This window comes from Cariama cristata, unplaced genomic scaffold (genome assembly GCF_000690535.1).
Source record: "Cariama cristata isolate BGI_N322 unplaced genomic scaffold, ASM69053v1 scaffold5176, whole genome shotgun sequence".
In the NCBI taxonomy this organism is placed as follows: domain Eukaryota; kingdom Metazoa; phylum Chordata; class Aves; order Cariamiformes; family Cariamidae; genus Cariama; species Cariama cristata.
Genome location: NW_009620330.1, coordinates 94,517 through 119,831, shown reverse-complemented (window position 1 = coordinate 119,831; position 25,315 = coordinate 94,517). Strand labels below are relative to the sequence as shown.

At 49.5% G+C, this 25,315-nt stretch overlaps 1 protein-coding gene across 4 annotated transcripts in view; it reads right to left on the bottom strand.

The window, feature by feature from the left end:
• EPHB2 (EPH receptor B2) overlaps positions 1-25,315 on the bottom strand; it is an 85,561-nt gene that overhangs the window by 3,085 nt on the left and 57,161 nt on the right. The window contains exons 5-14 of one of the 4 annotated variants that reach the window (XM_009701583.1): positions 21,579-21,703; positions 13,762-13,924; positions 12,986-13,094; positions 12,728-12,795; positions 10,087-10,209; positions 9,409-9,656; positions 8,490-8,705; positions 5,393-5,542; positions 1,030-1,223; positions 217-372 (exon numbers count right to left, since the gene is read on the bottom strand). In XM_009701583.1, the coding sequence (XP_009699885.1) occupies positions 217-372; positions 1,030-1,223; positions 5,393-5,542; positions 8,490-8,705; positions 9,409-9,656; positions 10,087-10,209; positions 12,728-12,795; positions 12,986-13,094; positions 13,762-13,924; positions 21,579-21,703 (1,552 nt within the window). Of the gene's footprint in view, positions 1-216; positions 373-1,029; positions 1,224-5,392; positions 5,543-8,489; positions 8,706-9,408; positions 9,657-10,086; positions 10,210-12,679; positions 12,796-12,985; positions 13,095-13,741; positions 13,925-21,578; positions 21,704-25,315 lie in introns of all 4 variants that reach the window. The other 3 variants (XM_009701582.1, XM_009701581.1, XM_009701584.1) reach the window with 3 other exon arrangements.

Below are 25,315 nucleotides of genomic sequence, written 5' to 3'. Positions count from 1 at the left end.
GACAGATAGACACACAGTCTAGAGACAAGACAGAGCCTGCAGAACAGAGTAGTTCTGCAGAAACTGAATAGACAAAAAGTGGGTCCACAAAGCAACAAATTCTATAGAAGTAAAACTACATCATGTGAAAATAAAAACTAATTCAACAATGACCATTTGTTGTTAAACTATTGAGACTTTTCCTTGTGCTTTGGGAATAGAAGCCTGGGCACTTACTCTACAGTCATCTGAGATACTATGTCAAAAGTTGTGAAGCCAGCGCTGGTAAAGCTCTCCTTGTACTGGCTCATCTTGATGGCATCCAGCCATTCATCCACAGTGTTGAAGCTGGTATAATCTGGGATTGTGCGGTCAAGTAGGGGGAGGTTCATCCTGAAAGACAGAAATGGGGAATGAGCAGAACAAACAGTGGCAAGCATGTGTATTTCTGCATCCTCTGTCAGCTGGAGGGACCTAGACTAGCATCATTGACAGTGCCTGCACCACCCAGAAGGCACTCTATTCAACTGAGGGAAGGATTGTGAAGAGCATCAGAGAAGCCTGGATCAGTTTATACAGGAGAGGTAGGAGCCATCAAAGACAATGGGATGCAGCTCTAAAATCCTGGCTGCACAAGGGGAGAAAGTACATTCTCATAACGGGGCCAGTGCTTCCCACAAGTTGGTGTATCCCCAGCCGTTCCAAGGAAACATCATACTGCCTGATGAGGCTCTATTTGCCTCCAATGCATGCGAGATTGGACTACCAAAGCAACTACACCCATCCAGCAATCATGTGTACATGAAACCAAGATGCTCCTCTAACTGCAGAGTACACTGTCCAACTTAGTGAGCTGTCTGTGTTCACCAGATCACCAGAGTGACCTTGACATCTTTTAATGCCCTTCCTATAAAGGACCAAACAACACAGGCCAAGCTGCCTCTAAAATAGCTAGCCTAGAGAGATGCAGGAATGGTGCCCAACAGGACACAAAGGACAGCAGATCTGCAAATAGAAGTCAAAGGACAAGAGGAAGACAGAGATACATACCCAGAGGAGAGAGGTGCCATGGCTTTCAGGCTGTTAGGATTTCGGATCATTTTATCTAAGGTGTTGACAATTTGCCCAAATTTCGGTCTGTGGTTTCGATCCTTCTGCCAACAGTCAAGCATTAGCTGGTGCAGGGCATTTGGACAATCCATAGGTGGTGGTAGCCGATAGTCCTGCTCAATAGCATTTATCACCTGCAAGAGGACAAAAAGAGATCAATATAGTTGCAATAAAACCTATTTAATTCATAATGTTCCTTTTCTTGGATCCTGAGGGTGACTGGCACAGCCAGTCATATTGCAGCAGGGCTGCTCTGTGTACACTTACTGTTGCCTACCATCTCAGCCACCACCACATGCTTATTCTTTAACTCTCAGCCCTCTGCATGTCTTGTTGTCCTGTGAGGTGATGCCAGCCTTGCTCAGCTGACACGCAGCCTTGCTGACTACTTGTGATGAGCCATGCCCCCATCAGTCTCCTAATCTGGGGAAAGAGAGCATCCACTCTACCTTAACAAGGATGCGTGAGCCCACAGCTCCAGGCATGAGAAAGGTGAGTCAGAGAGAAGAGCTCATGTCTGGAACAGGCTGCCCAGAGAGGTCATTGAGTCACCATCCCTGGCGATATTTAAAAAAACATGTAGATGTGGCACTTAGGGACATGGTTTAGTGGTAGACTTGGTAGTTTTAGGTTAACGGTTGGACCTGATGCTCTTAAAGGCCTTTTCCAAACTAAATGATTCTATGATTCTATATTTTCTGACAAGTACAGAGCACAATGCAACAGCTTACTGGGAGGAGAACATCCCCATCCAGTGAAGAGTCTGCTTGTGAGTTACAGACAGGGGAAGCTGCCCCTGTATTTTCCTTCCTCCGGTGGTGCTTTCTACTCCTGCCAACAACCCAGCCCTTCCAGGTGACAGGGTCATGCCACGGGACAGGGCTGTGTGCGCTGAGCCACCAGTAACAGCTGGACTCCCCACAGTCCTGTGCACAGGCAAACCAAAGCACACAGTGGGGACGACCAAGGCCTTGGTCAGCAGAGGCAGACACAAGAGAACCTTGCCACAGCATGCAGCAAAGGGTTGCAACACAGGTGCTGCAGGTCTGTGGGCCAACACAAGAAAGCTTTGGCTGCTGTCTGTTTGGTCTCTCCTTACTGCACCACACAACCTGGGAAAATGTCTGGTCTTACAATGTTCAGTGGAAATAGCACGTGCACAAGGGCTGGAGGATCTTTTTCAAGGGGAAGCCCATCTCCCTGTCACTCTGCACCTGTAGCCCTCCATATCCTCCTGGGTAACCAAGGAGGATGGAGCTGCACAGCTTCTTCCAGGGGCATATGTTCCTCTGACAGAAGTATGTAACAGGCAGGCTTCTCCTACCTTCTTGGCCTTAGGCATCATATGGTCATTCACACAGCACTGGCACTGAAAGGCGAGCAGAAGCAGCCTTGGACACTAGAAACAGGCTTGTGCATGGCAACAAAAATCAGAAGTGAGGATAAAAACCAGAACTGAGAATACTGCAGTATCTGAAATCAGGGGTGGCATTTTGAAATTACTAACTCTCCACAGGGATGATAAAAAAGAGGAGGAAGATTGACAGAACCTCCTTCAGAGATCCAGAGGAAGGACCTCGATGCCTTTGGCTGTTCTCACCATGAGATCAAGGCTGCCATGGCTTTCTCCAGCCATGTCTTGCATACTTCCAAGGGCAGAAATCTGGCTGCTGGGCTACCCTAGGGCTGTACCACCCTCCTGGGGAAGGACTAGCCATACCCATACAGCAGTGTGGTGAATACACTGTTGAGCAGAAAGGTTACATAGAGAAAACTGAGGATACTGCAGTTGGGACTGAGAAAGCAGCAGGGTAGGGTTGGCAGAGAGGAGACACTGGAGATGCTGTGGCTGTAGAAGGCTGCTGCTCCAAGGAAGGATAGGTGGCAGACCCACGCCAAGCAATCCAGGGTGTGAGGTGGGGCATCTGGCATGGTTTAAGATGGACTGTGGCTTCAGGCAGAGAATGGATTGGGAGGGTGTGCCACACACTGATGTGCATGGCCAAGCTGCAATACAGATGGAGGCTGGCACTGCTGCTGCCAAAATGTGCCAGATAGAAGGAGTCCTCCCTCGCCTCTGCCCCCCTGGCTGGACATGACAGTGCTCCACTGAGCCTGTGAAGGTCCGACTTGAGGCATCACGGGTGTGCTTTGCGCAGCTCTTGGCTTCTGTTCAGGGATTCTCCCAAGAGATGCGAGTTGTTCCCTCTCCCAGCTCTCTGGATGGCAGATCTATCCGAGACAGAGGGCAGGGGGAGCAGGGGGGGAGCAGGGCTGGGGAGGGTCATCACACAAGCATCAAGTGCTCATCTCCAGCATGGACCAAACGGTTTCCTAACAAGCCCCCCGCCTTGCTGCCATCAGACACATCCTGCGAGGGGGCACAGGCTGCATTCTCTGTCTTGTCTCTTCCCCCAGCCTCCCCAGGCGCTCACACTCCAGGGTCAGGAGGCTAATCTGCAGCGAATAGCTGCCACACGCTCATTCGCAGGGAGGACCAGCTCCAATTAAATGGTGACAGCTTCTGGGGTGCAATGTCCTGTGGCAGAAGGGGAAGAAGAGACTGGAGACAGACGTTACACAGTGGGCTGTGCCAAGGAGACAAGCACAGGCTCTGCCATCCCCGCCGGCTGAATCGGTGATGCCGCAGCACAGGGGTCGCGGCAGGAGAAACCATTGAGGGAAGAGGTCCATGGGAGGAGGACAAGGGAGAGGGACAGCAGAGGACTACATGTACAGAGGGATGCTGAGGCAGGGAGAAGGGCAGTGACAGCTGGCTGCGAGAAATGCTTGAAACTGCAGGCAATAATGAAGCCTCAACAGGAAGGGAATTGTCCTTTCTGAGAAGGGCATACTCCTAACTCCCTTCCCTTCGGCTCAAAGAACTGATGTAAAGATTTTTCTGGTATGCCAGGCGCTGGGGCAAAGCTGTGAACAGCCAAAGGCGCTAAGATATCATACATCTGCTACAGGCGTTAGGGACTCACTTGAATAAATTTCCCACCAGGCACTAGGGAGGAAATTGTCCCACTCTGGAGAAACTTGACATGGCATGGATGGGGTTATATTTACTTGAAAAAGGTCTGATCTGCCATTGGGGCAGGAGGAGTTGCAGGAGTCAAGCGGGAGCTTGGCTCTCACTCTCTCCGTGTAAGGCAGGGTTTTTTCAGGAGCCCACAGGATGACGGAGATGGAGATGGCAGTCTGAAGGCTTCCAATGGACTGCCCAGAGGCAGCTCTGAAACAAGCTGGAAACCAGGCAGATGCTGCAACATCCAGGTTTGCAAGACCCAGGCTTGCAGCAGAGGGAGAGGACAAGACCTCTGTCTACCAAGGGTCTACCCAGGACCTTGGTGTTAGATCCTGCAGGTTCACAAGGCAAAGACCACATCAAGAAGAGCAGCTTTTCAGAGAGACAATGTTACAAGAGACCTGGAACCCCCACACCAAAGGGGTCTTCTGGACACACACATGCAAGTGTAGCACTCTGCATGGCACTGATCGCCACTGGATGGGCGGGCTTTGACGACCCAGGTATCAGGTCAAGAGAAACGGGGAGAATGGCATTGCTATGGTGAAGGTGTGGACTGCAGCCACAGGTCATCCCTGCATGGAGACAAGGGCTTATAGAAACTGCCTGGGTCCGAGGGAGCAAGGAGTGCACAAAACAGTTCCATCTGAATTACAGAAGAATCATAAAGTATTCAAAATTAAGCATGTTCTGAAATACCTTGTGGTTCTGGCTTCTAGCTGAGTACAGGTTGCTTGGCTTCTTACACACCACAGTCCAAGCTTACCGTGGGAGAGTTAATGACCCTCTAGTGGAAGACGTCCTTGACCATGGCAGGGGGGTAGACTACAGGACCTTTAAAGGTTCCCTCCAACTCAGACCATTCTATGACTCTGACTCTGTAACAGACTTTCACCAAATGCCTGTGGTTTCCTGCAGATGAAGACTCTGCTTGCTGCTCCAGGAGCTCTCAGGTCAGTGGCAGCACTTCCTTTTCCACCCGCCTGCTCCCTTTCCTCCTGGGCATCTGTCTACCACCCCTGAGGGTGCTCACATTAAACCTGTCCTACTGTAGTGGGTGTTGTACAGTCTGTAATCTCTGCCACAGCAGCACAATGGGACAAAAGCCAAAGTTATCCCCATTACTTCTTCCAAAGGTGTTGACCTTGGACACATCTCTCACAACAGAGAAGGCTCCGGACATGCCACAGGCTGGGTCTAGCTGTAGTCACGCTTTGGCCTTCCAATGCTCCCCGTGTCACTGTTCCTGCTCCTTGTTTCTTAACAACTCACATCTTGATTGGTCATATCCCAGTAAGGCCTCTCGCCATACGACATCACTTCCCACATGACTATTCCGTAGCTCCACACGTCACTGGCTGATGTGAATTTTCGGTACTGAATTGCCTCAGGTGCTGTCCATCGTATTGGGATCTTCCCACCCTACAGGACAACAGAGAGGACAGTAACAGAAAGAGCAAGAGTAACTGAAAATGATGAGTGTTCAAAATATTTACCTCCAATATGCTGGTAAAATCCTAGAAGGAAGGGACCACAGGACTATCCCTAACACTACATCAGGATGGCTGTGGCTTGTCTAGCCAAGCCCAGGAAACGTTCAAGGATGATAATCCCCCCAATTTGCCTGGTGACCTGTCCCAGGGCTGCCACACCCTCTTTGGGAAGAAGCTTTTCCTTTTATTCACCTTGAACCTCCCAAGCTATGGTTTTGTCTATTGTCCCTTATTATACCGTCTGGTATCACTGCAAAGAGTTTGGCTCTGTCTTCTTCGTAACTGCCCTTCAAGTACTGCCAGTCACTTATAGGTGTCCCCTCAGCCTCCTCTTCATCATATTAAACAAGCCCACCTCCTTCCACCTGCCTACTGCTATAGCAATCTTCAGCATGACAAAATGCCCATTGTGCTAACAGCGTCTTTTGTAGAAAAATGAATGGCTATGAATGTAGAAAAATCCAAACTGATCCCCTTTGAATCTCCCTCCATCCTTTTGCTGTCACTTAGCTATCTCCAGAGCAGAACAAAAAGAATTAGAACACCGTCCTCTTCAGCTTTCTACATCTGTAGACTCTTTGAAGTCAGTGAATATATCACTCTCTTGAGCTGAAGTCCTTGTGTGTCAGTCTGTTTATTAATATATAAATGATCCAGCAGTTTTTGATCCTGCCCATTTCTGGAGACAGAGGCAGACTGAACATCTTCTTTAGTATGGCATGCTTGGTCACTGGTGGGAAATGGGATGGACTGGGCAGGCACTGAGGTCTCTGTCATCCTGCTGGGCAACAGCAACTCTAGAGAAATCAGGACACTCCGCTCCCATAGAGGAGTTTTGCACTGAAGTGCACAAGAGTGGTGTACACAGCATGGGGCCACAGAGATTGCAATGCTCTACTTAAGCCCGTGCAGCCTCCTGATTTTCCACCAGGGTCTTTGGACTTGAGCTACTCACAACTCAGAGGACTTGCTGAACGGAAAATCTTCCCCTGTGCTGAAAAATAAGCGCAATTGTCTGTGTTTTGTGGCTGTGAGAAGATTAAGGAACATTATGTTTTGCCAACGAATAACAACCATGTCTTATCAAGGGTCTCCTAGGACTTAATAGGAGTCATACCCTATACATGCTAGAATAATGAAAAAAAGACAATAATCCTTAATCTTCTCACAGCCACAAACCTCAGACAAAATACTTTGTTCTCCACAGGAGAGGAAGACCAAGGATTCCATACCAAATACGACATCCTCTCCATCAGGCATACTCTTAACAGAGCTCCTGACAAGCAGTGGATTTAAAAAAATCGCTAAAAAAGAAGTCCTAAAGTAGAAATTACAGACTGGGTATATTTGCGAGATCCTTGTGGGAACTCATTTCAGTAAGACCTCCCACCTCTCTGGTAATCTGATCCAAAGCTTCACCACTCTGTTGGAGAAGGAGATTTTCCTAAGGTCCAGCATGAACCTCCCATGCCATAGCTTGCAGCTGTTGCCATCCATGGACACAAAGCCTCTAGGATAATTATAATTAAAAAACACTCATGCATCTTCGGACATTTGAAGATGGTGCATTTTGAAGAGGAAGATACTGTTACGTCTGGTACTCTGTTATAGTGGGTACACATATTCTATCATTATAGATAATGCATGTCCTGCTACAGTGCCCACAGTTCAAGAAGAATAAATTAGAAATGACAGAGAGAAAAGCTACAGGCACAATAACAGGAATAGCAAACAACAGTAAACACCAGAAGCTCTCATGTATTTAGCTTAACAAAGGGAAAGTTAATTGGATGTAAGGATCATGTTGTGAAAAATAAATGTGTCTCTAAAAGCCATAGTATGACTGTATAAGTTCAAATAGTTGATGTTTGAAGCTACACAAGTTCAGATGAGAATAAAAGCACATTTTTAGGTGTTTGTTAGGTATTCAACTACTGTTACAATTCACTAAGAGCTATGCCAGACATCTCAACATTGGCAGCTTCAAAAGATCTGGGAGAGATGATTTCCTACAGATCATGTCTCAGCTCTCTTAAAAATTCCAGGAAGTCCTGTCATAGGCATTATACATAGGCATTGATCCTGTAGCATCATTGTAGAGCGATGCTGTACACCTTTGCAAACAATGATATTTATGAGCACTCCTGGCTGCAATCTTACTGAACAACAACGAAGTCTTCAAATTATCCTTTGGTCCCGGTGCACGTTCGTTAGCCTGAGACAGGCCATGAGTCCTCAGTGGCACTTGTGCCACTGGCACCATGGTGTTCCTGGGAGGCTGTTACGTGATCATGAAGCCTTTTCTGGGAATGTTTCTCTGTCTAATTCAGACAGACTCTCTGGAAGATCAGTACCTAGTACTGCAGGGCTTCACCCAGCATGCATCCACACTTCAGTCTGTCATTCCTAGGGCTCAGCCTATGACATGACATGAAAAGATCATGGTCTCCTGGACAGCAGGGCAGCATGATTGGACAGTGATGGTAAAAAAACCCCAGACTTGCCACCCTGGCAACAAATCTGTCAGGGCAGCACCTTGGAGGACTCCCAGGCGTGTGACGCTGGGCAGGCATAACGCATCATCCCAACGAAGGGCTTTATCAGGGACATGTATATGTTTTCAGATATGTTTGGAAGAAGGCTCAGTTATCCACAGGAATGACTATAGGACCCATCAACAGCCACTGGACAACCAGACAGGACCTTGCAAGAGAAAATCTTCCTTGGTTCATTTCATTGGTCTTTCCCATCTGGCACCTTATTTCCATTGCTGGCACCCTGAAAAAGTGCTCCCCACTTCAAGGGAGGATGTCCCCATTTTCCTCTCTTTCCTCCCTTCACCACCCATCCCTCCCACTCTGGAAGAGCAGCTTTACCAGTGCACTGGTGTAGGTGGGATCAGAGGTGTCATCCTCCAGAAAACGGGAGAGGCCGAAGTCAGACACTTTGCAGACCAGGTTGCTGTTCACCAGGATGTTGCGGGCAGCCAGGTCCCGGTGCACATAGTTCATATCGGCCAGGTACTTCATGCCTGCTGCAATGCCCCGCAACATGCCCACGAGCTGGATCACTGTGAACTGCCCATCATTTTGCTTAGGGGAAGAAAGGGAAAGAACCCACATGAGAGGAGCAAATTCACAGCCTGCCATGGTCAGGTTAATAACCAGTAGCCTCTTTCTACACTGCATGTCAAGACAGCGCTATGCCATGAGTATGTAAGTTCCCTCTCAAAGCAAGAGGGTGGAGAGTGGAGAGCTCACAGGGGCTGGAAGTCACCCTCACACACTCTATGGGCATCACTACGATGGCTGCTGTCATCCAAAGGTGGCAGATCTGCCGCATCTTGCACAGGAGGGTTCAGAAAGGGAAATCTATTCCTATTAAGCAGGTTATCATCCTTCAACACAGTGAATTATCCATTTCAAATTCAGACCTATAAATATTTAGACAGAGCAGCTGGAGGTGAAGTCCTGCTGTGTTAAAGCTATGTTGGACTGTCCCTCCATGTCCACAGAGGCAGAGTTTGTACAGGCATCTGTGGGCATGTCTACAGGTAGGCTCAGCCTTTCGCTGGTATGAGTGGACAGACACACGTAGCAGATGACAGCCTTGGTGCCACCTCCACCTCTGTTCGTGAGACACAGACCTCCGGACTATACAGCAGCTGCCCCAGTGGCAGGGGATGCTGGGCAGTGAAGAGCACTGTTATATTGGCACCGGGAAGGGAATCTTCCCCTCCGGTCCTCTTCTGACCCAACACTATCTCTGGAGCTGCATGCTCCTGGGATCTCATACCCGCAAGAAGGAGTCCAGTGAGCCGTTCTCCATGAACTCAGTAATGATCATGACTGGCGAACTCTTGGTCACCACCCCTTCCAGGTGGATGACATTGGGGTGGTCGAACTGCCCCATGATGCTGGCTTCACTCAAGAAGTCCCGTCTCTGCTTCTCCGTGTAACCAGACTTCAGGGTCTTGATGGCCACAAAGATCTCTCTTTTGCCAGGAAGCTTGAGATGCCCACTACACACCTCACCAAACTCCCCTGTGAACAAAGGGAAACAAGTAGGGCTTGTCAGACTTCCAGACCTCTGCCTTTCTCCCCAAGGGACCCTGCTCCCGTGGCTTCCAGCTGTGCCCGCCGTCGCATGCCTCTGAGCTGACCACTCACCATCTGATCTGTGCTTCCTCCCTCACTCAACACCAAAGACCTCACTGCAGGTGGACTCATCATTGCTGAGGAGCACTGGACATGGGACTACATACGCATGGGAACGCCTTGTCTCCAGCACTGGATGTACTTGGTCTTCCAGCACTGGACCACCTTGCTCCTGTCAGTCCAGGCTGGGGCTAAGTGTAAGACCTTACTGACACTAGTCTTCCCAGTACATGTAAGGCTAAATCCTCACCAAAGCCTGAGACCGCAAAGGAGACTGTGCTGCTGAGGGCCAGCGAGATATTCACAGTTCACCTACCTGCCCCGATCACCTGTTCGATTTTGACACAAGAGATATCGATTTCTTTTGCAAATTCCCTGACAGCCTCATTGGGATCTTCATAGGTGAACGGATCGATATAAATCTTCATCCCTGGAGTCACTGCATAAAGGTGAAGGAGAGAGTCAGACAGACAGATGCAATTGGAATGGCTGATGGCTGGCATCAAGGAAAAGAGAAACCTATTTGTGTGAGGGTGTTGTTTTACCTCAGCAAGTAGCGTAATCAAGGGCATGAAGCAGACACAGCAAAGCAGTTTGAGAAAGAACATGCAGAGCCATGTTTGCATAGGACTATTAAAGCTGGATTATAATGAATACTGCCCATAAGTCATTGCTGGGGCAGTGGAGGGCTACACCATCAGCTAGGACTGCAAACTGTGACCACAGGGAACCACACATACTTGGCAGCAGGAGTTGGCTTTAGCAGATCCAGAGGAAAAGTAAGAGAAGCATTTGCTCTCGGGAGATGGTTCATAGGCACACCAATGTCACATGATGCTCATCAAGCTGCAACACTGCAAGAGGAGCATTTGTAGAGACTGCAGCTCTGCCCCACTGGCCTCCTCTGCATGCTGCTTCCATCTCAGCACACCATCCCATTAGAGGCATGGGAAAGTGGCGGAGGAGACCTGGGCTCAGCACTCAAGACAGGAGGTGGTGAAAGTCTGCCTTGGGGTGTACACTGAGGCACATACTGCTCTTGGTTCTCTACATGGAGATCTACAGGGGAGGCAGCTCTACTGCTGACACAGCCACCAAGCCAGACTGACTCCTCCACGAGGGTGTCTGTGACCCTTCCAAGGGGCAGTGCAAGCAGGATGGACGGTCTGGTCTGCCCCCTGTTCTCCTGACAGGTAACCCGGCCTGAGGCTGGCTTCCCTCTTGGTAGCCTCAACATAGCCAAAACAAGCTGTAGGGGACACTGGGGAAATTGCAAAAGCCAAGCTCTTCCTGCTAGACAGAGCAGAAGAGACAGCGATGTGCCTATGTGAAAAGCAGTGGCCAAGGGACTTTGTGAAGTCGGACTGCTAATGCCACATCAGACACTACCTACACCGTGGGACAGCTCTCACCTGCAGTCCTGCAGTTTTCCTCTTTCTATACTCATTTTGCTGGCCTCTGCCTTGCTCCAAAATTGGGGGTATTTGGAGAGCAGAGCTCACAGCTCACTAAATAAGGAGCCCAACACAGAACCAGAAGCATGACTCCCAGCTGCACAGGTAGGATGCTGGTAGGATTCAGGGGAGTTGCTGAAATGACAACAGGCTCCCCACGCCTTGGCAATATGCTAACCATAAGCTGTAGCCTCTCTGCAGCAATTGCTGCTGGGGAGATGAGCAGGGACTGTGCCTTGGACTGGCGTCTTGCGTGATGATGTGGCCAAAAGGCACCACCGGCCCTTTATCAGTTCATCTGCATTCGGTGGCATCGAGCCTGTTCCAACAGTCGTGAAGGCACAGCTATTAATGCCATCCCAGCCTGAAGCTGTCATGTTACACAGACCCCAGGAGAAAGCGTGAATGTATGTTTACACATGCAGCACGGACTGACAAACAACTGAGAGTTGCATTTACATAATCTTTCTTGAAGAGTGTCATTTTTTGTGGTAAGTTATAGTAATGCAGCCAGCACGCTGCTGCCCTAGCACAGAGCTGCAGTTCACTGCTCTGCCTTTTGGGAAATGTTTGCCAGGTAAATGCAGAAGCAACAGTGAGTCCTGTGCTGAAACACTACTGATGTTTTCCGTTCTCTGAACAAGGTCCAGGTCTGCACAGGAACAAGGTATAAAAAAAGGACAGAAATCCTGAGGCTGCAAGCATAACATGAGGTAAATAACAACTGAGATTCGAGCAAAGCAGAATTATAGTGACAGGTGTCTGGTGAGGGAGAAAGGCATTTCAGAGGGCATGCAGCGAAGGGTTGATGAGGGGAAGGAGGATGCACTGGGGTGAGGCAGGGTGCAAAGCGAGGCTGAGAGCAGGAAGGCTGGATGTGAGGGAGTGTCTTGCAGTACACAGGGATGTTGGAAAAGGGAGGCTGCAAGAGAGGGCGTGTTATGTACTGTATTATGTACCTGTATATACAGATACATCTCGTAACTACTAGGATTCTGGGAGCGCTGGGATGGGCTCTAGCAAAGGCACCACAAGGTATGCGGGTTCCTGCAGAAGGACAGTACCCTGCAGGAGGTGGGTGGGTCAGGAAAGGGGTCTCACTGCTGCCCACAAGCTGAGCAAAGCTCAGGAGCCGGCATAGCAAGACAAGGTGTGGTGGCAGGGGCTGCACTGCAGCAGAGGGCGAGGCTTCAGGGGTGCGTGTTGATATCGCAGGGTTCGCGGGGCACGCGCAGGTGTTCACTGCACGGTTGGCACCCAACAGCATGCCGGTCTGGAGAGCACCGACTCTACAAGGCAGGGCAGGGATCTAGATCATATGGGACTGGTTGGGGATCGAGACAGCACAGAGGTCCTCCTGTCTACACATGCACACGCCTGCCATCCCAGTGCTCGGGCTAGGTGGCCTGAGCCCTCCCCACATACCGCAAGGAATGAGTGAACAGGAACACAAACCGAAGAGAGAGCGGACCCCCAGGCCTGGCGGGGGGCCGCGGTACGTACTGTGGCCACTGGTATAGTGCTGCAGCTTGTCGGTGTACTCAGAGTCAGCACGCTCAAAGCCCCGTCTTCTGGAAAGAAAGGGAGTCCTGAGCACCAGCATGGGGCCATCGGGGCTGAGAGACGCACTGCAGGGGCATCTCTTTCCCCTTTCACCTTCCTGTCCCCATCCTCCCCTCCCCTACTCCTGCCACCCTCTGTCTCCAGTCGCCATCCTCTTGCACAGCCCCAGACCTGGGTTATGCATTCAGACTGACCTACCTGTTGCACACAATAATGATGACAACTACAGCAATGAGGAACACCAATCCCGCTGCAGAGGAGCCGATGATGAGTGGCAGTTTCTCCTGCACACTGGTCTGGTACTCAGCTGGCACACAAGGAAGAGGGAACGGGTTACTGCAGCACAGGATGGCTGTACACTAACAAGTTCATTAAGGTCAGAGCATAGCCCTGAGCACTGCCCACATTTGCACGGCTATTGCTAGCGGGCTTCCTGGCATGGTTTTAGTCTGGGACAGCTAGTGCTGTCCCAGGCATGGCTCAGGTTGGCTATGACAGGGGATGTGCCCCAGTAGGAAGGCTGGATGGAGCTATTCCTTTTGGGTGGAAAATTTAGTCCTGTGGATGCATGCTGTGCCTTGCTGCTTGGCATCAGGGGTAGAAAACTGGCTTGGCCTGTTTTATTTAGCAGCACAAATTTAGAAAATAAAGACCCAGGTCTGCATTTGTCATGAACAGCTGTGCACATGAAAATCATAAATTTCATTTCCTCTAAATCCAACTGAGTGGACACGTCCTTGTGCCGGAAAAGCTTGGCAGAAATTGGTCTAGATTATGTGATTCCCTGCATGGACCACCAAGTGCCCACACCTCTCTCCGGGTCTTGCCAGGTTGAATAAATGCACGTGACTTGTCAATGCACCCTTGAAGGGACTAACAGCAAGGGAACCAGCACTGCTGCCAGTGCATCTCCATCTTGTTCAAGTCTCTCTAAACCCTGTGTCACCTTTATGCAGAGGCAGCTGAAGACTCACCTTCAGTCATGGTCTGGAAATACATCTTGCCACTATACCGGCCATATCCAGCCACAGTACGTGCCCGCACCTGGAAGACGTAGATAGTGCCAGCTTTGAGGTTTTGCACTGCCACAGTGTTGGTAGGGCTCTTCACTGTTGTCGAATTTAACTCACTCAGATCCTGCCAAGAAAATACAATCTGTCATCAGAAAAATAAGTCCAGAATCAGGCGCTGCATTTCGAGAAGGAGGAAGCACAGGAAATCAGGGTAGCATGGGTGGAGAGACCACCATGGGGATACCACGGGCCTGAACAAACAGGTCATTCCTCTGAGCCTGCCTCCCAGCAGGGAGACACAGAAGCAGGAATATATATATCTGTGAGTAGGAATATCCCTGAGCTACCCACCATCCCTCAGGAAAGGCTCTGATGAAGGTCTTAGCTAGAAAGATCAGATCACTTCTCCAAGCCTTGAGCTCAGTGGGGATGGGAACTGCTTCCCTCTTCTGTGCCAGCTTTCCCTTTGCACTGACTTCCTTCCTCACCCCCTCCTCCTGTGCCTGATCCAGCCTCAGCACCCTCTCTATTTGTTCTTCCCCATCTCCCTTTGCCTGTGCTGGAGATAATGCCCACCTGAACACAGGGTTTTGGACCTCAGGAGAAGTACTGCTACCATTCCCCTGCTCAGGGCTTCACCAGGGACCATGGCTACGTTTTCAAAGCTGGGGAAATGAAGAGCATATTTAAAAGTGACAAGAAGACTACTTCCAAATTTTTGTCCCATGCCTTGTCTGCAGTTTTTCTAGCTGAAGACTTGAGCAGTCATATCATAATAGTATAGATGGTATTGCACTCGTGTAGGTGATGGATCCATCACTGCCCTTTGTCATTATGCCCTTAGCTGACCATCCAGAAGCACTAGTGGATGGGCAGGGTCTCCCTGTGCTACCCACTGTACAAGAGAACAGACAGTCCCCGTTCCCCACAGGGACATGGAGAAACAGGTCAACAGAGGATAAAGAGGGTACTGAATGTAGTCAGGGCAAGGTGGCCAGGTGCCTGGCAGCCATGAAGTCCTGAAAATCAGCACAAAGCACCAATACATGCAAACAGCATGATATTTCTGGAAGCAAGAGAAATCTTAGGAAAGTCAAGCTGTGAGTATAAGCCCCTGTAAAAGCGGGTACAGGCATCAATTTTTGAATCAAATGTCTGTAGCGACATTGAAAGTGCTTCTCCTTTCTGGTAACACTTCCGATCTGGCAGGTCAGGTTGTCTTGGCAGGGTCACTGGTTGGAACAGATCAGCAGCTGACAGCACAAAATCTGAGCTGGCAAGTTTACAAGCGAATCCCTGAGATCTGCTAACTTCAAGCCACTGCAAAGGGCTCAGCAAGCCCAAGGACTCCCACCCTGCACAGACTCACCAGCGAGGTGAGATAACCTCATGAGAAGTAGGCAGGGACTGGCAGAAAGAAGTCATCAGACACATAGTTTGTGCAATCCCATCAAGTGGGACCGAGGGTGTGATCAAAGGACTGGCCTTCTGTCTCAGCTGTGAAACTCCACTGGGTGGCCACCGAGGGATTTCTTCCTGTCCCGTGCTAACATGAGATGAGAGTGAAACCCCCAGTGAGGAGCAAAGCATCCACTCCTCCTCACCAGCTTCTTCTGCAGTGGACTCCTGAAGGACAGAGAGTATTGAAGGGGCAATCATGCAGAAGGCTTCCCCACACAATGGTGCAAGTTGCGCAGGATGTTGCTCTCTTGCGGTGCTTTGGCTGTCTGCAGGCAACAGTGAAGCAAGAGTGAATGGGGAGCCTGCAGTCAGCTTTGCACACCCTTTGCCTAGACGGGGCTGTGTCCTGAGCCTCCTCAGCTGCGGGAGCACAGGATGAGTCAGAGGTCATCTTGCCCACCAATAAATGATGGAGTTTGCCTTTGGGGGCTGCTGGACTCCTTTCTTTTCCACTCTCCACATTGCTAGCCATCTGGTGACTTTGCTTTCATGTTCATTCACTTCTGAGAACAGCACTGGTGCCTTCACTCAGAGGATCTTCTGCACAGCCAGAAGCTGTGGTACCAGCAACACCAGAGGCCCACAAAAACCAGTCATTCACTATGGGGCTATGACAGACCATGTTGAACCAATGTTCTCCTCATGCTCCTGGGAGAGTCATCATACTGGAACAGAATTGCAAGTGCACTGGCATTTGCAAGATGGATTATACTCATGACCCAGGTTTGTGCAGACTATTCGCCTCACAGCTGCAAAGCAGCTGAAAGACAACATTCACGGAGTTAATTTCTTCTTGTATTAAGCTTTTGAGTGAGCACTGCTCCGGTGTGGATGGCTGGTAAGAGAGTGGTCTGGCAGGAATGTGTTTCTCCAAGTGTGCAGTCAAATTCGGAGGCTTGGAAATGCTGATGGTACATCATTCTGTAGGGTAACGCAGAACAGCTCTGCAAACGCCTGGGAGACTACCACTATTAACAGCGTTCAGCAAAAATTTTCTCTTCTAAAAAATACAACATCAGTTTTATCCATCTGGACCTGGTGCTGAAGGTGCCTGGGTATCACTGGAGTGTTTGGGTATCAGACTAATGACAATGAAAAGTTCATGTACAGATACACAGGCAAGAAAGATCAAGAAAAGATAAGCACACAGAAAACTGATTGCCTCATTTGTCTGATTGTGCCTCAGCGCTCCCTTGGACCTTTCCCAGGCAGGCTAGGAGAGAAATAGATCAGGAAATATTTACAGTTTTAGTGCTCAAGGGCTTGGATGAATCCTCCCAGGCCCTTGGATGGCACTAACAACACAGTTGTTTTGAAATAATTTGTCCAACTGTTCGAGGGAACCTCATCCCTGCTCCCAGAGGACTTTAAATTGAATGTAATGGGCACACTTACAACATGGTTTATAGCCTGGGAAATCGATGTCTGTCTATCTGAGGAAGGTGTGCTTATGACTGTGCTCACCTTTAATCCCAGACCACAACGAAAGAGCATTTACACCTCTCCACCCTCCTTTATCAAACCTATTCTTTCCCCTTGGCATATTGCTCAGGCATCACCTCTCCAGCAACCTGTGCATTCACTTCAAACATTTCTCTGCTTTCACCCCTCTGGGTTTCTCCAGCAGGTCCAGGGCATCCTAGGTGGTTTAAAGTCCAAGTCTAAGCTGTTGTTTTCTGCAGAGGTTTATGTTGTTGTTTTTTTACTGCTGATTTTGGTTTGAGTTTGGAAAACCTAATTCAAAATAACACACTTATTTCCTCATAGGTTTGATTTTGAGTCCTCATCTGGTTCCCCTTCCCATGAGTCAAATCTAAGCTGAAACCAAAGTCTGATCAACAAAGAAAGAGTTTCTGTGAAACGCCTAAGGGATTTGCAAAAATTGTTTCTAAAAAGTCATGTTTTATCAGCCAAAAAAAAAAGCCAAAGAAAAATGTCAACCAACTTAATTTGGCAGACAGCTCCTCCGTGCGTCTGCACAGCGGCAATTTGCTGTGGTTCCTGAAGCACACAGAGCCACATGTACAAAGCTAGTCCAGGGCTGTGTGCCAAATCATCACACACATCTGAATTTCGGCCCCCATGGGATTGAGTGTGTTAGGAGGGACACTCAGATGTGGTAACAGGGTCCTGTCCAGCCACTCTGGGGGTGCATCCGTGGGATCCACAGCTCCTGGACTCTCATGGGGAGCACCACTTGTGGGGAGATCTCAAGAGCATTTGCCCTTCCAGCCAGGTATTTGATCAAGTGTGTTGTGGTAAGAGTGTTTGGATGCCTCTCACAATAAAACTGAACCCTGGACAGAAGCAGCATGGACCTTGGGCAGGGACTGGGACTGCAAGAAAGCTATCGCAGGGGTCCCTGGCAAGGATTTTTCTTTGTTTTCCTGATTTCACAGTTTTCCCCAGACAGAGCCTCCTCCAACGGCTTGGGCAGCATGGGGGGAAGGGGCATCCCAGCTTTCGCTCCATCTTGGGGACAGGTGGGAAACACCAGGCTGCAGCTTTGGCCCCAGGCTCAGGGATGCTCCAGCACTGCAGGCTGGAGACCAAGAAAGTCCTCTGAGCCAGCCTGGGAGCAGTGCTTCCAGCCATCCTTGGTACGAGCGCTGGTGACACCCAGTCCTGGGGATGCTGGGCTCCTGCCAGAAGCTCCTGGGCACCACGAGGGCTACAGCCAGCTCTACTCCCACCTCTGCGTTCACCACCAGCTGCCACAGGTCACCTCTCCCCCACCCTTTAGTCCCCCAGCCAACCCATGCCCTTTCCCCAGCATTGGCTGGAGACGTCAAAGGGCTCTTGTGCCTCCTAAACCATTTGCATTGGTGACCGAACTGGGCACAAGGGGTGGGCTGAATGTCTTCAATTACAAATTGGGTAACTTACACAGCATGCCCTAAGCCCAATCATTTTGTGTAACAAGGAGAGATAATTATTCTTTGCAGTGCTTGACACTGCAGTGGGTCTCCAGTTCCCACACTCTGGGATGCGTTTGGCAACTTTGGACAAAAACTATTACGCCCTTTCTAAATGAAGACAACACTCATTTTCTAATAAGACAAACATTGGCAGGTGCCTCTTGGAGGTAAAAAAAAAAACAAACCAAACATTAAGGAGAGGACCATAGAGAGCAGACACATCATTCAGTGTTTGCGTAACAATCTGCACTGATTTGCTTCAACTACATGTGAAAGAAAATCATAATGTTGCCTCTACACAGGCATTCTTAATAGCATCTAATAATAACAATGTTATAAATAATCTGTGAAATGGAAACAAAAATATACCTTTGTTTCAGGTATTGTGAACTGCTCTTCTCAGTTAATGCTAAAACACTTATTCCAATTTTTTAAATTTAATTTATGTCTTTATATAGAAGAGAATCAATTCAAAATGAAGAGCCAAAACACTTATTATAAAAGATGCACATGCTGCTATTTTTACATTTGAACTGTTTTCATGCTAATAAAATACAATTTTCTACTGGGGAAAAAAAATTCCACCAGAAACAACTTAAACTAGCTCCAGAGATATTTTATGAGCATTCAGAAGCACATGGGACAGTTTGCACTGAAACGTTTTGGAAAAAAATCACCTCTGTACAGACTGGCAGTTGAGTGAGAACACACCTGGGATGTGTCACACACCCCATTCAAATTGCAGTACTGATGGGAAGCAGGGGGAGAGCACGGCATAACCAAAGCTGTGCATTTTGGGACTGTTCCCAAGGATCAAGTAAACAGCTTTCAATTGCAGAACTCAGCACTGCAATGGCTAGACTAACATGAGATTCAGCTCTGTCAAGCAGCCAGAGAAGGATATAGTGTCATCGCATTGTTGAAAACGCAGAGGGCTCTAGACTGACCAGACAAAGCACATGAAGACCTTGGCTAGTAATGACTAGTGATGGATCAGACCTTCAGTGTGCAACTGGGACTTCAGAGTGAAGGCAGACACACACAGAGTAGTCTGGGAAGGGGAGAGACAAAGCCACTGCCATTGGCCAGGTCCTACCTCTAGCTCATGGTTAATCCACTTCTTTTTTAACCTGTTTCCAATTCCTCTGAGGTTTGCTTGCTGTGGGACTAAGCTTTGACCCAATGATCCCTTTCTGAGAATGACATACATCTTGGTTGGGGAGGAGATAAAGGCATGCCTTTCTTCTTCAACCAAAGCATCAGCAAAAAAATATACCAAGAGGTTCAAATGACTCTGCCCCTCTACTCTGCTCTGACCAGAGACCCCACCTGGAGTACTGCATCAGCTCTGGAGTCCTCAGCATAGGAAAGACGTGGACCTGTTGGAGCAGGTCCAGAGGAGGGCAACGAAAATGATCAGAGGGCTGGAACACCTCTCCTATGAGGAAAGGCTGAGAGCATTGGGCTTGTTTAGCCTGGAGAAGAGAAGGCTCTGGGGAGACATTATTGCAGCCTTTCAATATATAAAGGGGCCTTGCAAGAAAGACAGGGACAGACTTTCAGTAGGGCCTGTAGCAATAGGACAAGGGGTGATGGTTTTAAACTAAAGGAGGGTAGATTCAGACTAGGTATAAGGAAGAAATTCTTCACAATAAGGGTGGTGAAACACTGGAACAGGATGCCCAGAGAGGCTGTGGATGTCCCATCCCTGGAAACATTCAAGGTCAGGTTGGATGGGGCTCTGAGCAACCTGATCTACTTGAAGATGTCCCTGCTCATTGCAGGGGCGTTGGACTAGATCACCCTTAAAGGTCTCTTCCAACCCAAACCATTCTATGACTCTATGAAATACCAGGACAGAGAGTGCCTCAGCACCAGCACGTGGGGCTGCTTGTCTTGTCCTCTCTGCCAGGGCTAGTGCTCCACCTGAGAGCCTGCTGCCATGAAAAGCATTGCCTCAGCGTGGCTTGGGCCACTTGTCCCCATGATCAGGGACACACTGTGCCCCAAGCTCTGGCAACGGGGCAAGTAGATGTTCACCTCAAGGTTGCCTGTGAAGACTGGCTACAAACAGCAGCTTCCCCTTTAGACAAAACTTCCCTTTATTTACAGCCTCCCCCAGAAAACAGAGGGACGGGGAAGAAAGAAAGAGAGGGAGAGATTAAGGGAAAGTAAGAGGAGGAGAATTAACTCCCTGAGATCTTCTGTCTCTACGTTGAGGGTCCCTGGGGAAAGGACCTCTCTTGCTTTCCAGATCTGTCTTGTTATGTACTCATCCATCTTGCCACGTATTCTGGGATCATTTCCAAGGGTCAAATAAATGGCTGTGATTTATGCAATATAGGTCAGGACCTATTTAACAGCTTACAAAGAAGCTCCCCCCCTCCCTGTTCTCCCTCTGGCTCTTGGTGATGAGAAAATAGGTCACAGGCAGGCAGTGGGGGGGATTAATTATTTCTTCCGGCAACTGCTGGGAAAAATATTTTCAGTTCCATTTAATCATAAAGCTTTTTAATTAGTTAGTTTTGCAATTTTTAATGTATAGTTTATAAGCTCTTGTGTAAGGGGGCAGATTCCTGGAAGGAGAAATCTCCTGCTCCCCACCTCCCCCGGGTAGCACAGATGAAGTTCACCAGCCAGGCAGAGCCTGGCAGGTCCTGGGACCAACATCAAGATCGTCTTCAGGTCTCTCAGCAGCCACACAACTCCAGCCCATGGGATGGACACCCTGGCACAGCCCTGGCTTGCAGTCCATCTGCTTGCCTGGGCAGGGAGGAGGTGGAAGGGGCATGTTCCTTAGTGATGAAAGAGCCAGAGCTGCGGGACCCCTTTACATCAGCCTCCCCCGACTCTATAGTGCAGTATGTACCCTCCGTGGGAGTATGGGACAGCTTCTTCCTGGTACAACACTTGGGTTCAGGCTGCTGCACACAGATGCCACACTCACCTTTGATGTAAATGCACTGACGAATAGCATTACACAAAATCTCAAAGACTCTCAGCTAGTGTGGTCCAGCCTGGGACTAGGTGCTATCTACCATCCCCGTTCCCCACTAATGCCCCAGTAGGGGAAAGGGAAAAATTAGACCCTGGACCCTGGCTACCCAGCTCCCCCTGCAATGGGTCCACCTGCCACATGTGCTGGAGAGGCGAAGAGAGGAGCTCCTCCCGAAAGACCAGCATATTTTCCACACTTGGAGTGTCTATGCAAGGTTACTGGAACCACCGCTGGGCTCCAAAGAGCTGACAGGCACTACCACCCACATGGCCAACTGCAGCAAGAGAAGTAATCTACTGATCAATCAACTGCTGCAGTTGGTGTTATGCCCTTACGCAAAGCTTTGCACCATCTCTTCTCCCAGAAACCTGCAGCTGAACCCTGCCAAGGTCTCGCAGTACCTTCTCATAATATTGCAGCTCATAATCCAAGATGACTCCGTTGGGTTGGTCAGGCTGAGACCATGAGAGGGTAATGCTGTCCACGGTGCGGCTGACCTGGTGCATGATGGACACAGCTGAAGGAGCTGGAAGAGAGAGCAAGAGAGAGGCCCCAGTCAGAAGCCTGCATGGGCAGGACCCGCTTTCCCCGGCTGGAGGCAGGCAGGTGTATTACTGCTATTTGGAGCTACTAAATTCGCTTCCAGCAGTGGCAGGGCTGTCCAGGGGTCAGGTGATCCTGGCTTTTGCTATTTGTAGAGAGCATTTAGGGGAGAACAAAATGTTTCCACTGCTCACTAAGAGTTTGTAATTAAAAACCAGGTAGGACAGTGTCTCAGGCAAGAAAACAGATCATTCCCAGGCAAAACGAGCCTAGGGTTGGAGCAAACACAGCCTTCTTCCCCTGTAGAAAGCACTACCAGCCCAGCAACATGCAATCCTCCCTGCTTGCTACGGGGAAACAGGGGGTTTTGTACTTTGACATTTGCATAGAGAAGCTTCACAAGGCATAGGCAGACATAGGAAGCAAGCAGCTCCTCTCTGCCCCGGTGTGCTGGGTCTGCAAGGTGCACATGCCAATCAAGGGAGGTGCATACAGCAGCCTGAGCATGCAACACAAACCTGACCTGACACGCTGACAATGGTGAGTCGCCCGACTCGTCAGAGTGCCCTGGAAATAGCACGCCCACAGACGCCACTTGTCCCACTGAGCACAATGGACCTTCCAGCAGCTCCTCAGACAACCCAGCCAGCTGTCCACCCCTTGCGCTGCCCTGCATTGCCTACGTGGCTTGACACATGGCCAGGTAGGAACAGTGCAGTCTGGGCTGGTGCCATGCCATGGGAAAACTGTCATCCAAGGACCTGTGCTAACAAGTCCATGGGGCAGGGACGACAGCATGGAGCTGCCACGTCCCTGGGAAGCTCTGACGAGCTCTCATCCTGCTTGCTGTGGACCAGGGCAGGTGAGCAAGCAGCCTGGACTGCTTTTAATCCAGTTGGCTCAGGTATTGATAGCACAGATGCCACAGCATTATACCAGCCTTGCTGGAGGGGCTAACGCACACAGATGCCCATGCTGCCTCCACTTCACTGCATCTGAGACCGGTGAGACGAACACGTATCCTTGCCCACCCTGCACCCAGTCTGCTGACGGCACTGCCAACACAGCCTCCATGGACATCAGTCTAGAGGCCATCCCAGACCTCACCCAGAGCCAGCCCAGCCTTGGAGAGTGCTAACTCCAGCACAGCATTACCCCTGGCACACCTGCCAGCAGAGACTCACTGCTTCTGCAGCTTCAGGGCAGAGGTGAAGCCTCAGGGGTAGGAGAGGGCTGCAAAGCAGTAGCAAGAAAGCTTCCCGATCACTTGCATGCCAGGCCTGGTTACAAATGGATGCAGAGAGGTTTGCACTCAGAAGCACTTTTACCAGGTCCAACCCTTTCAATATTTCATGGAAGAACAACTCATTTGACAGCTTTGAGAAACAGCTTGGAGAAGCAGCACACAAAGCAAAGTACCTCTCACCCATCTCCAGTCTGGTTTCCCTTGGCATCACGAGCAGTGGCAGAAACCATGCCAGCTGAGGATTGCAGACACAGCAGTGGTAGGACTGTGCTACTTGGACCAGCATTGCTGCAGCATTTTCTTGCACATCACTGTAAGGAATTAACAGCTGAGCAATTCCTCTCAAAGTATACCAGCAAAAGCCATTTTTCTGGTCCACTCTTCACACACAGGATGTTCAATGCCTGTGTGCCAATGGGAGTAGGGGCTGGGTATGGGTAAAGCAAAATTTGCCACCACACTGCTGCACCATTTCCCTTCACCTCCCTGGGTTTCCCCATTCCTGAAGGAAGGTGCAATGCAGGTTAGCCTCAACAAAGTGTTGGCAATCTCTAATTTTGTGCAGGTCCCTTCTGACACAAACCATTCTATGATTCTAATAGATGCTGAGACCAAAGCCTCACCTCCTCCCAAAGACCAATCCCTCCATCTATTTCTGGTTAAGCCAAGCCCCATTACCAACTAGTCTGAAACTCCCTGTATCATCTTAAACCTTCCCTTGCTTCATGGCATACAGCACTGTTTCGCTCTTGGCTTAATGTCCCAGTCCCACCACTTCAGGGCCCGTATTTACCATGCCTCAGATTAGTTTCTCATGCTGGTGTTAAGATAAAACATAGATAACATTCCTGGACCATGACAGTTCTGCCAGAGCTTGCTGCTTCCTCATCAACACAGATTTTATAGGACATCTGAAATCTCCAAGACAAACATTTCTCACTCTGTAGAGAAAGGCCTTGGAACAAAGATGTGACCAAGCTACAGACTGCCCTGCAGCAGGGATTTGGACTGGACTGAGATGAGTACACAGCCCATGATACACCTGAGTCGCACATGCTCTGGGAACAGATCCCACACTCATACAGGCTGTTCCAGGACTGGGGCTGCATACACCCAGACCTGTCCCACCACAAAACTGGGATGTGGCAACATCCCATGATTTAGACACAGGTTCAATGGCTGGCCTTGCATCTGGGGAAGCTCCTCAGCTTGAAGTCCCTCCGGGTAGGAGTGAGGTCCCTGGGATGGCTCTTCTCCCACTTCCATGCACTGCCTGCCAACCTGGAAGCACATGGCTTCTGCAAGGCAACTCCTGCTTCTCAGGCCATGCTGAGGAAGCTACAAAAGATAACAGCTAGAGCACCACGTGTGTGAACCATTTGTGACCAGCCATGGCCCAGGCAGTTGTGTACTCGGTGAACCTGTCCTCGTCTGGCTCAGAAAAAAGAACCAAATGGATGAGGTGCTGCTTATCTAACGAGCCTCAATGAGGCAAATAGGCTGCATCTTGGGGAGGAGGCAGGTGAGATGAATGATTACAGCCACTTCAGCACTTTTTCTACACCTGGGGCAAAGGAGTGTCTCTGGATAGGCAGAAACTTCCACCATTGCATCTTCTCAGCAACTGTTGTTGTTATCACAGACATCAGGGAAAGGCACAATAATAAAATCCCAGAAACATATAGGTCAGAAAGGACCTCTGAAGGTTTGGTTTGCAGAGTAATTTCAAAATCAGATCACTATCCTCAGGACTGCGTCTAGCTGAGATCTGAATATGTCCAAGGATGAGGATCCCACAGGCTTTCTAAGTCCCAGTCCCCAGTTGCCTCGCTCTTGTGGGGAAGAAGCTTTTCCTCATGTCCTACTGGAACTTCCCTTGTTGTCCCTTGTGCCCGTTACTACTGTCCTCTTACTGTGCACCTCTGCGAAGTGTCTGGCTCTGTCTTCTCTTTAAACTCTCTTTTGAAGTGGGAGACTGTAGCTAGATGCCTCTCAGCCTCCTCCTCTCCAGGCTGGACAAACCCTGCTCTCTCAGCTATCCTCATGTATTGTGCTCCAGCCTCCAGCCCATCCTAGTGATTCTCCTGCTAGACCTGCTCCAGTTTGTTGATGTCTCTGCAGTACTGGGGAGCCCCAAAGTGAACACAGTACCCCAGATGTGGCCTCATGAGTGCTGAGCAGATGGGAACAATCACTCTCCTCAATTTTTTTTGCCTGTGCTCTTGCTAATAGAGCACAGTACTCTGCAATGCTACAAAACATGGTCCTTGTCACACATCTTCACTAGAGGTGAGGGCAACAGCCTGTGCAGAGAGAGGCTCCCAGTTCTGTGAATCAGGGATGGGCTGG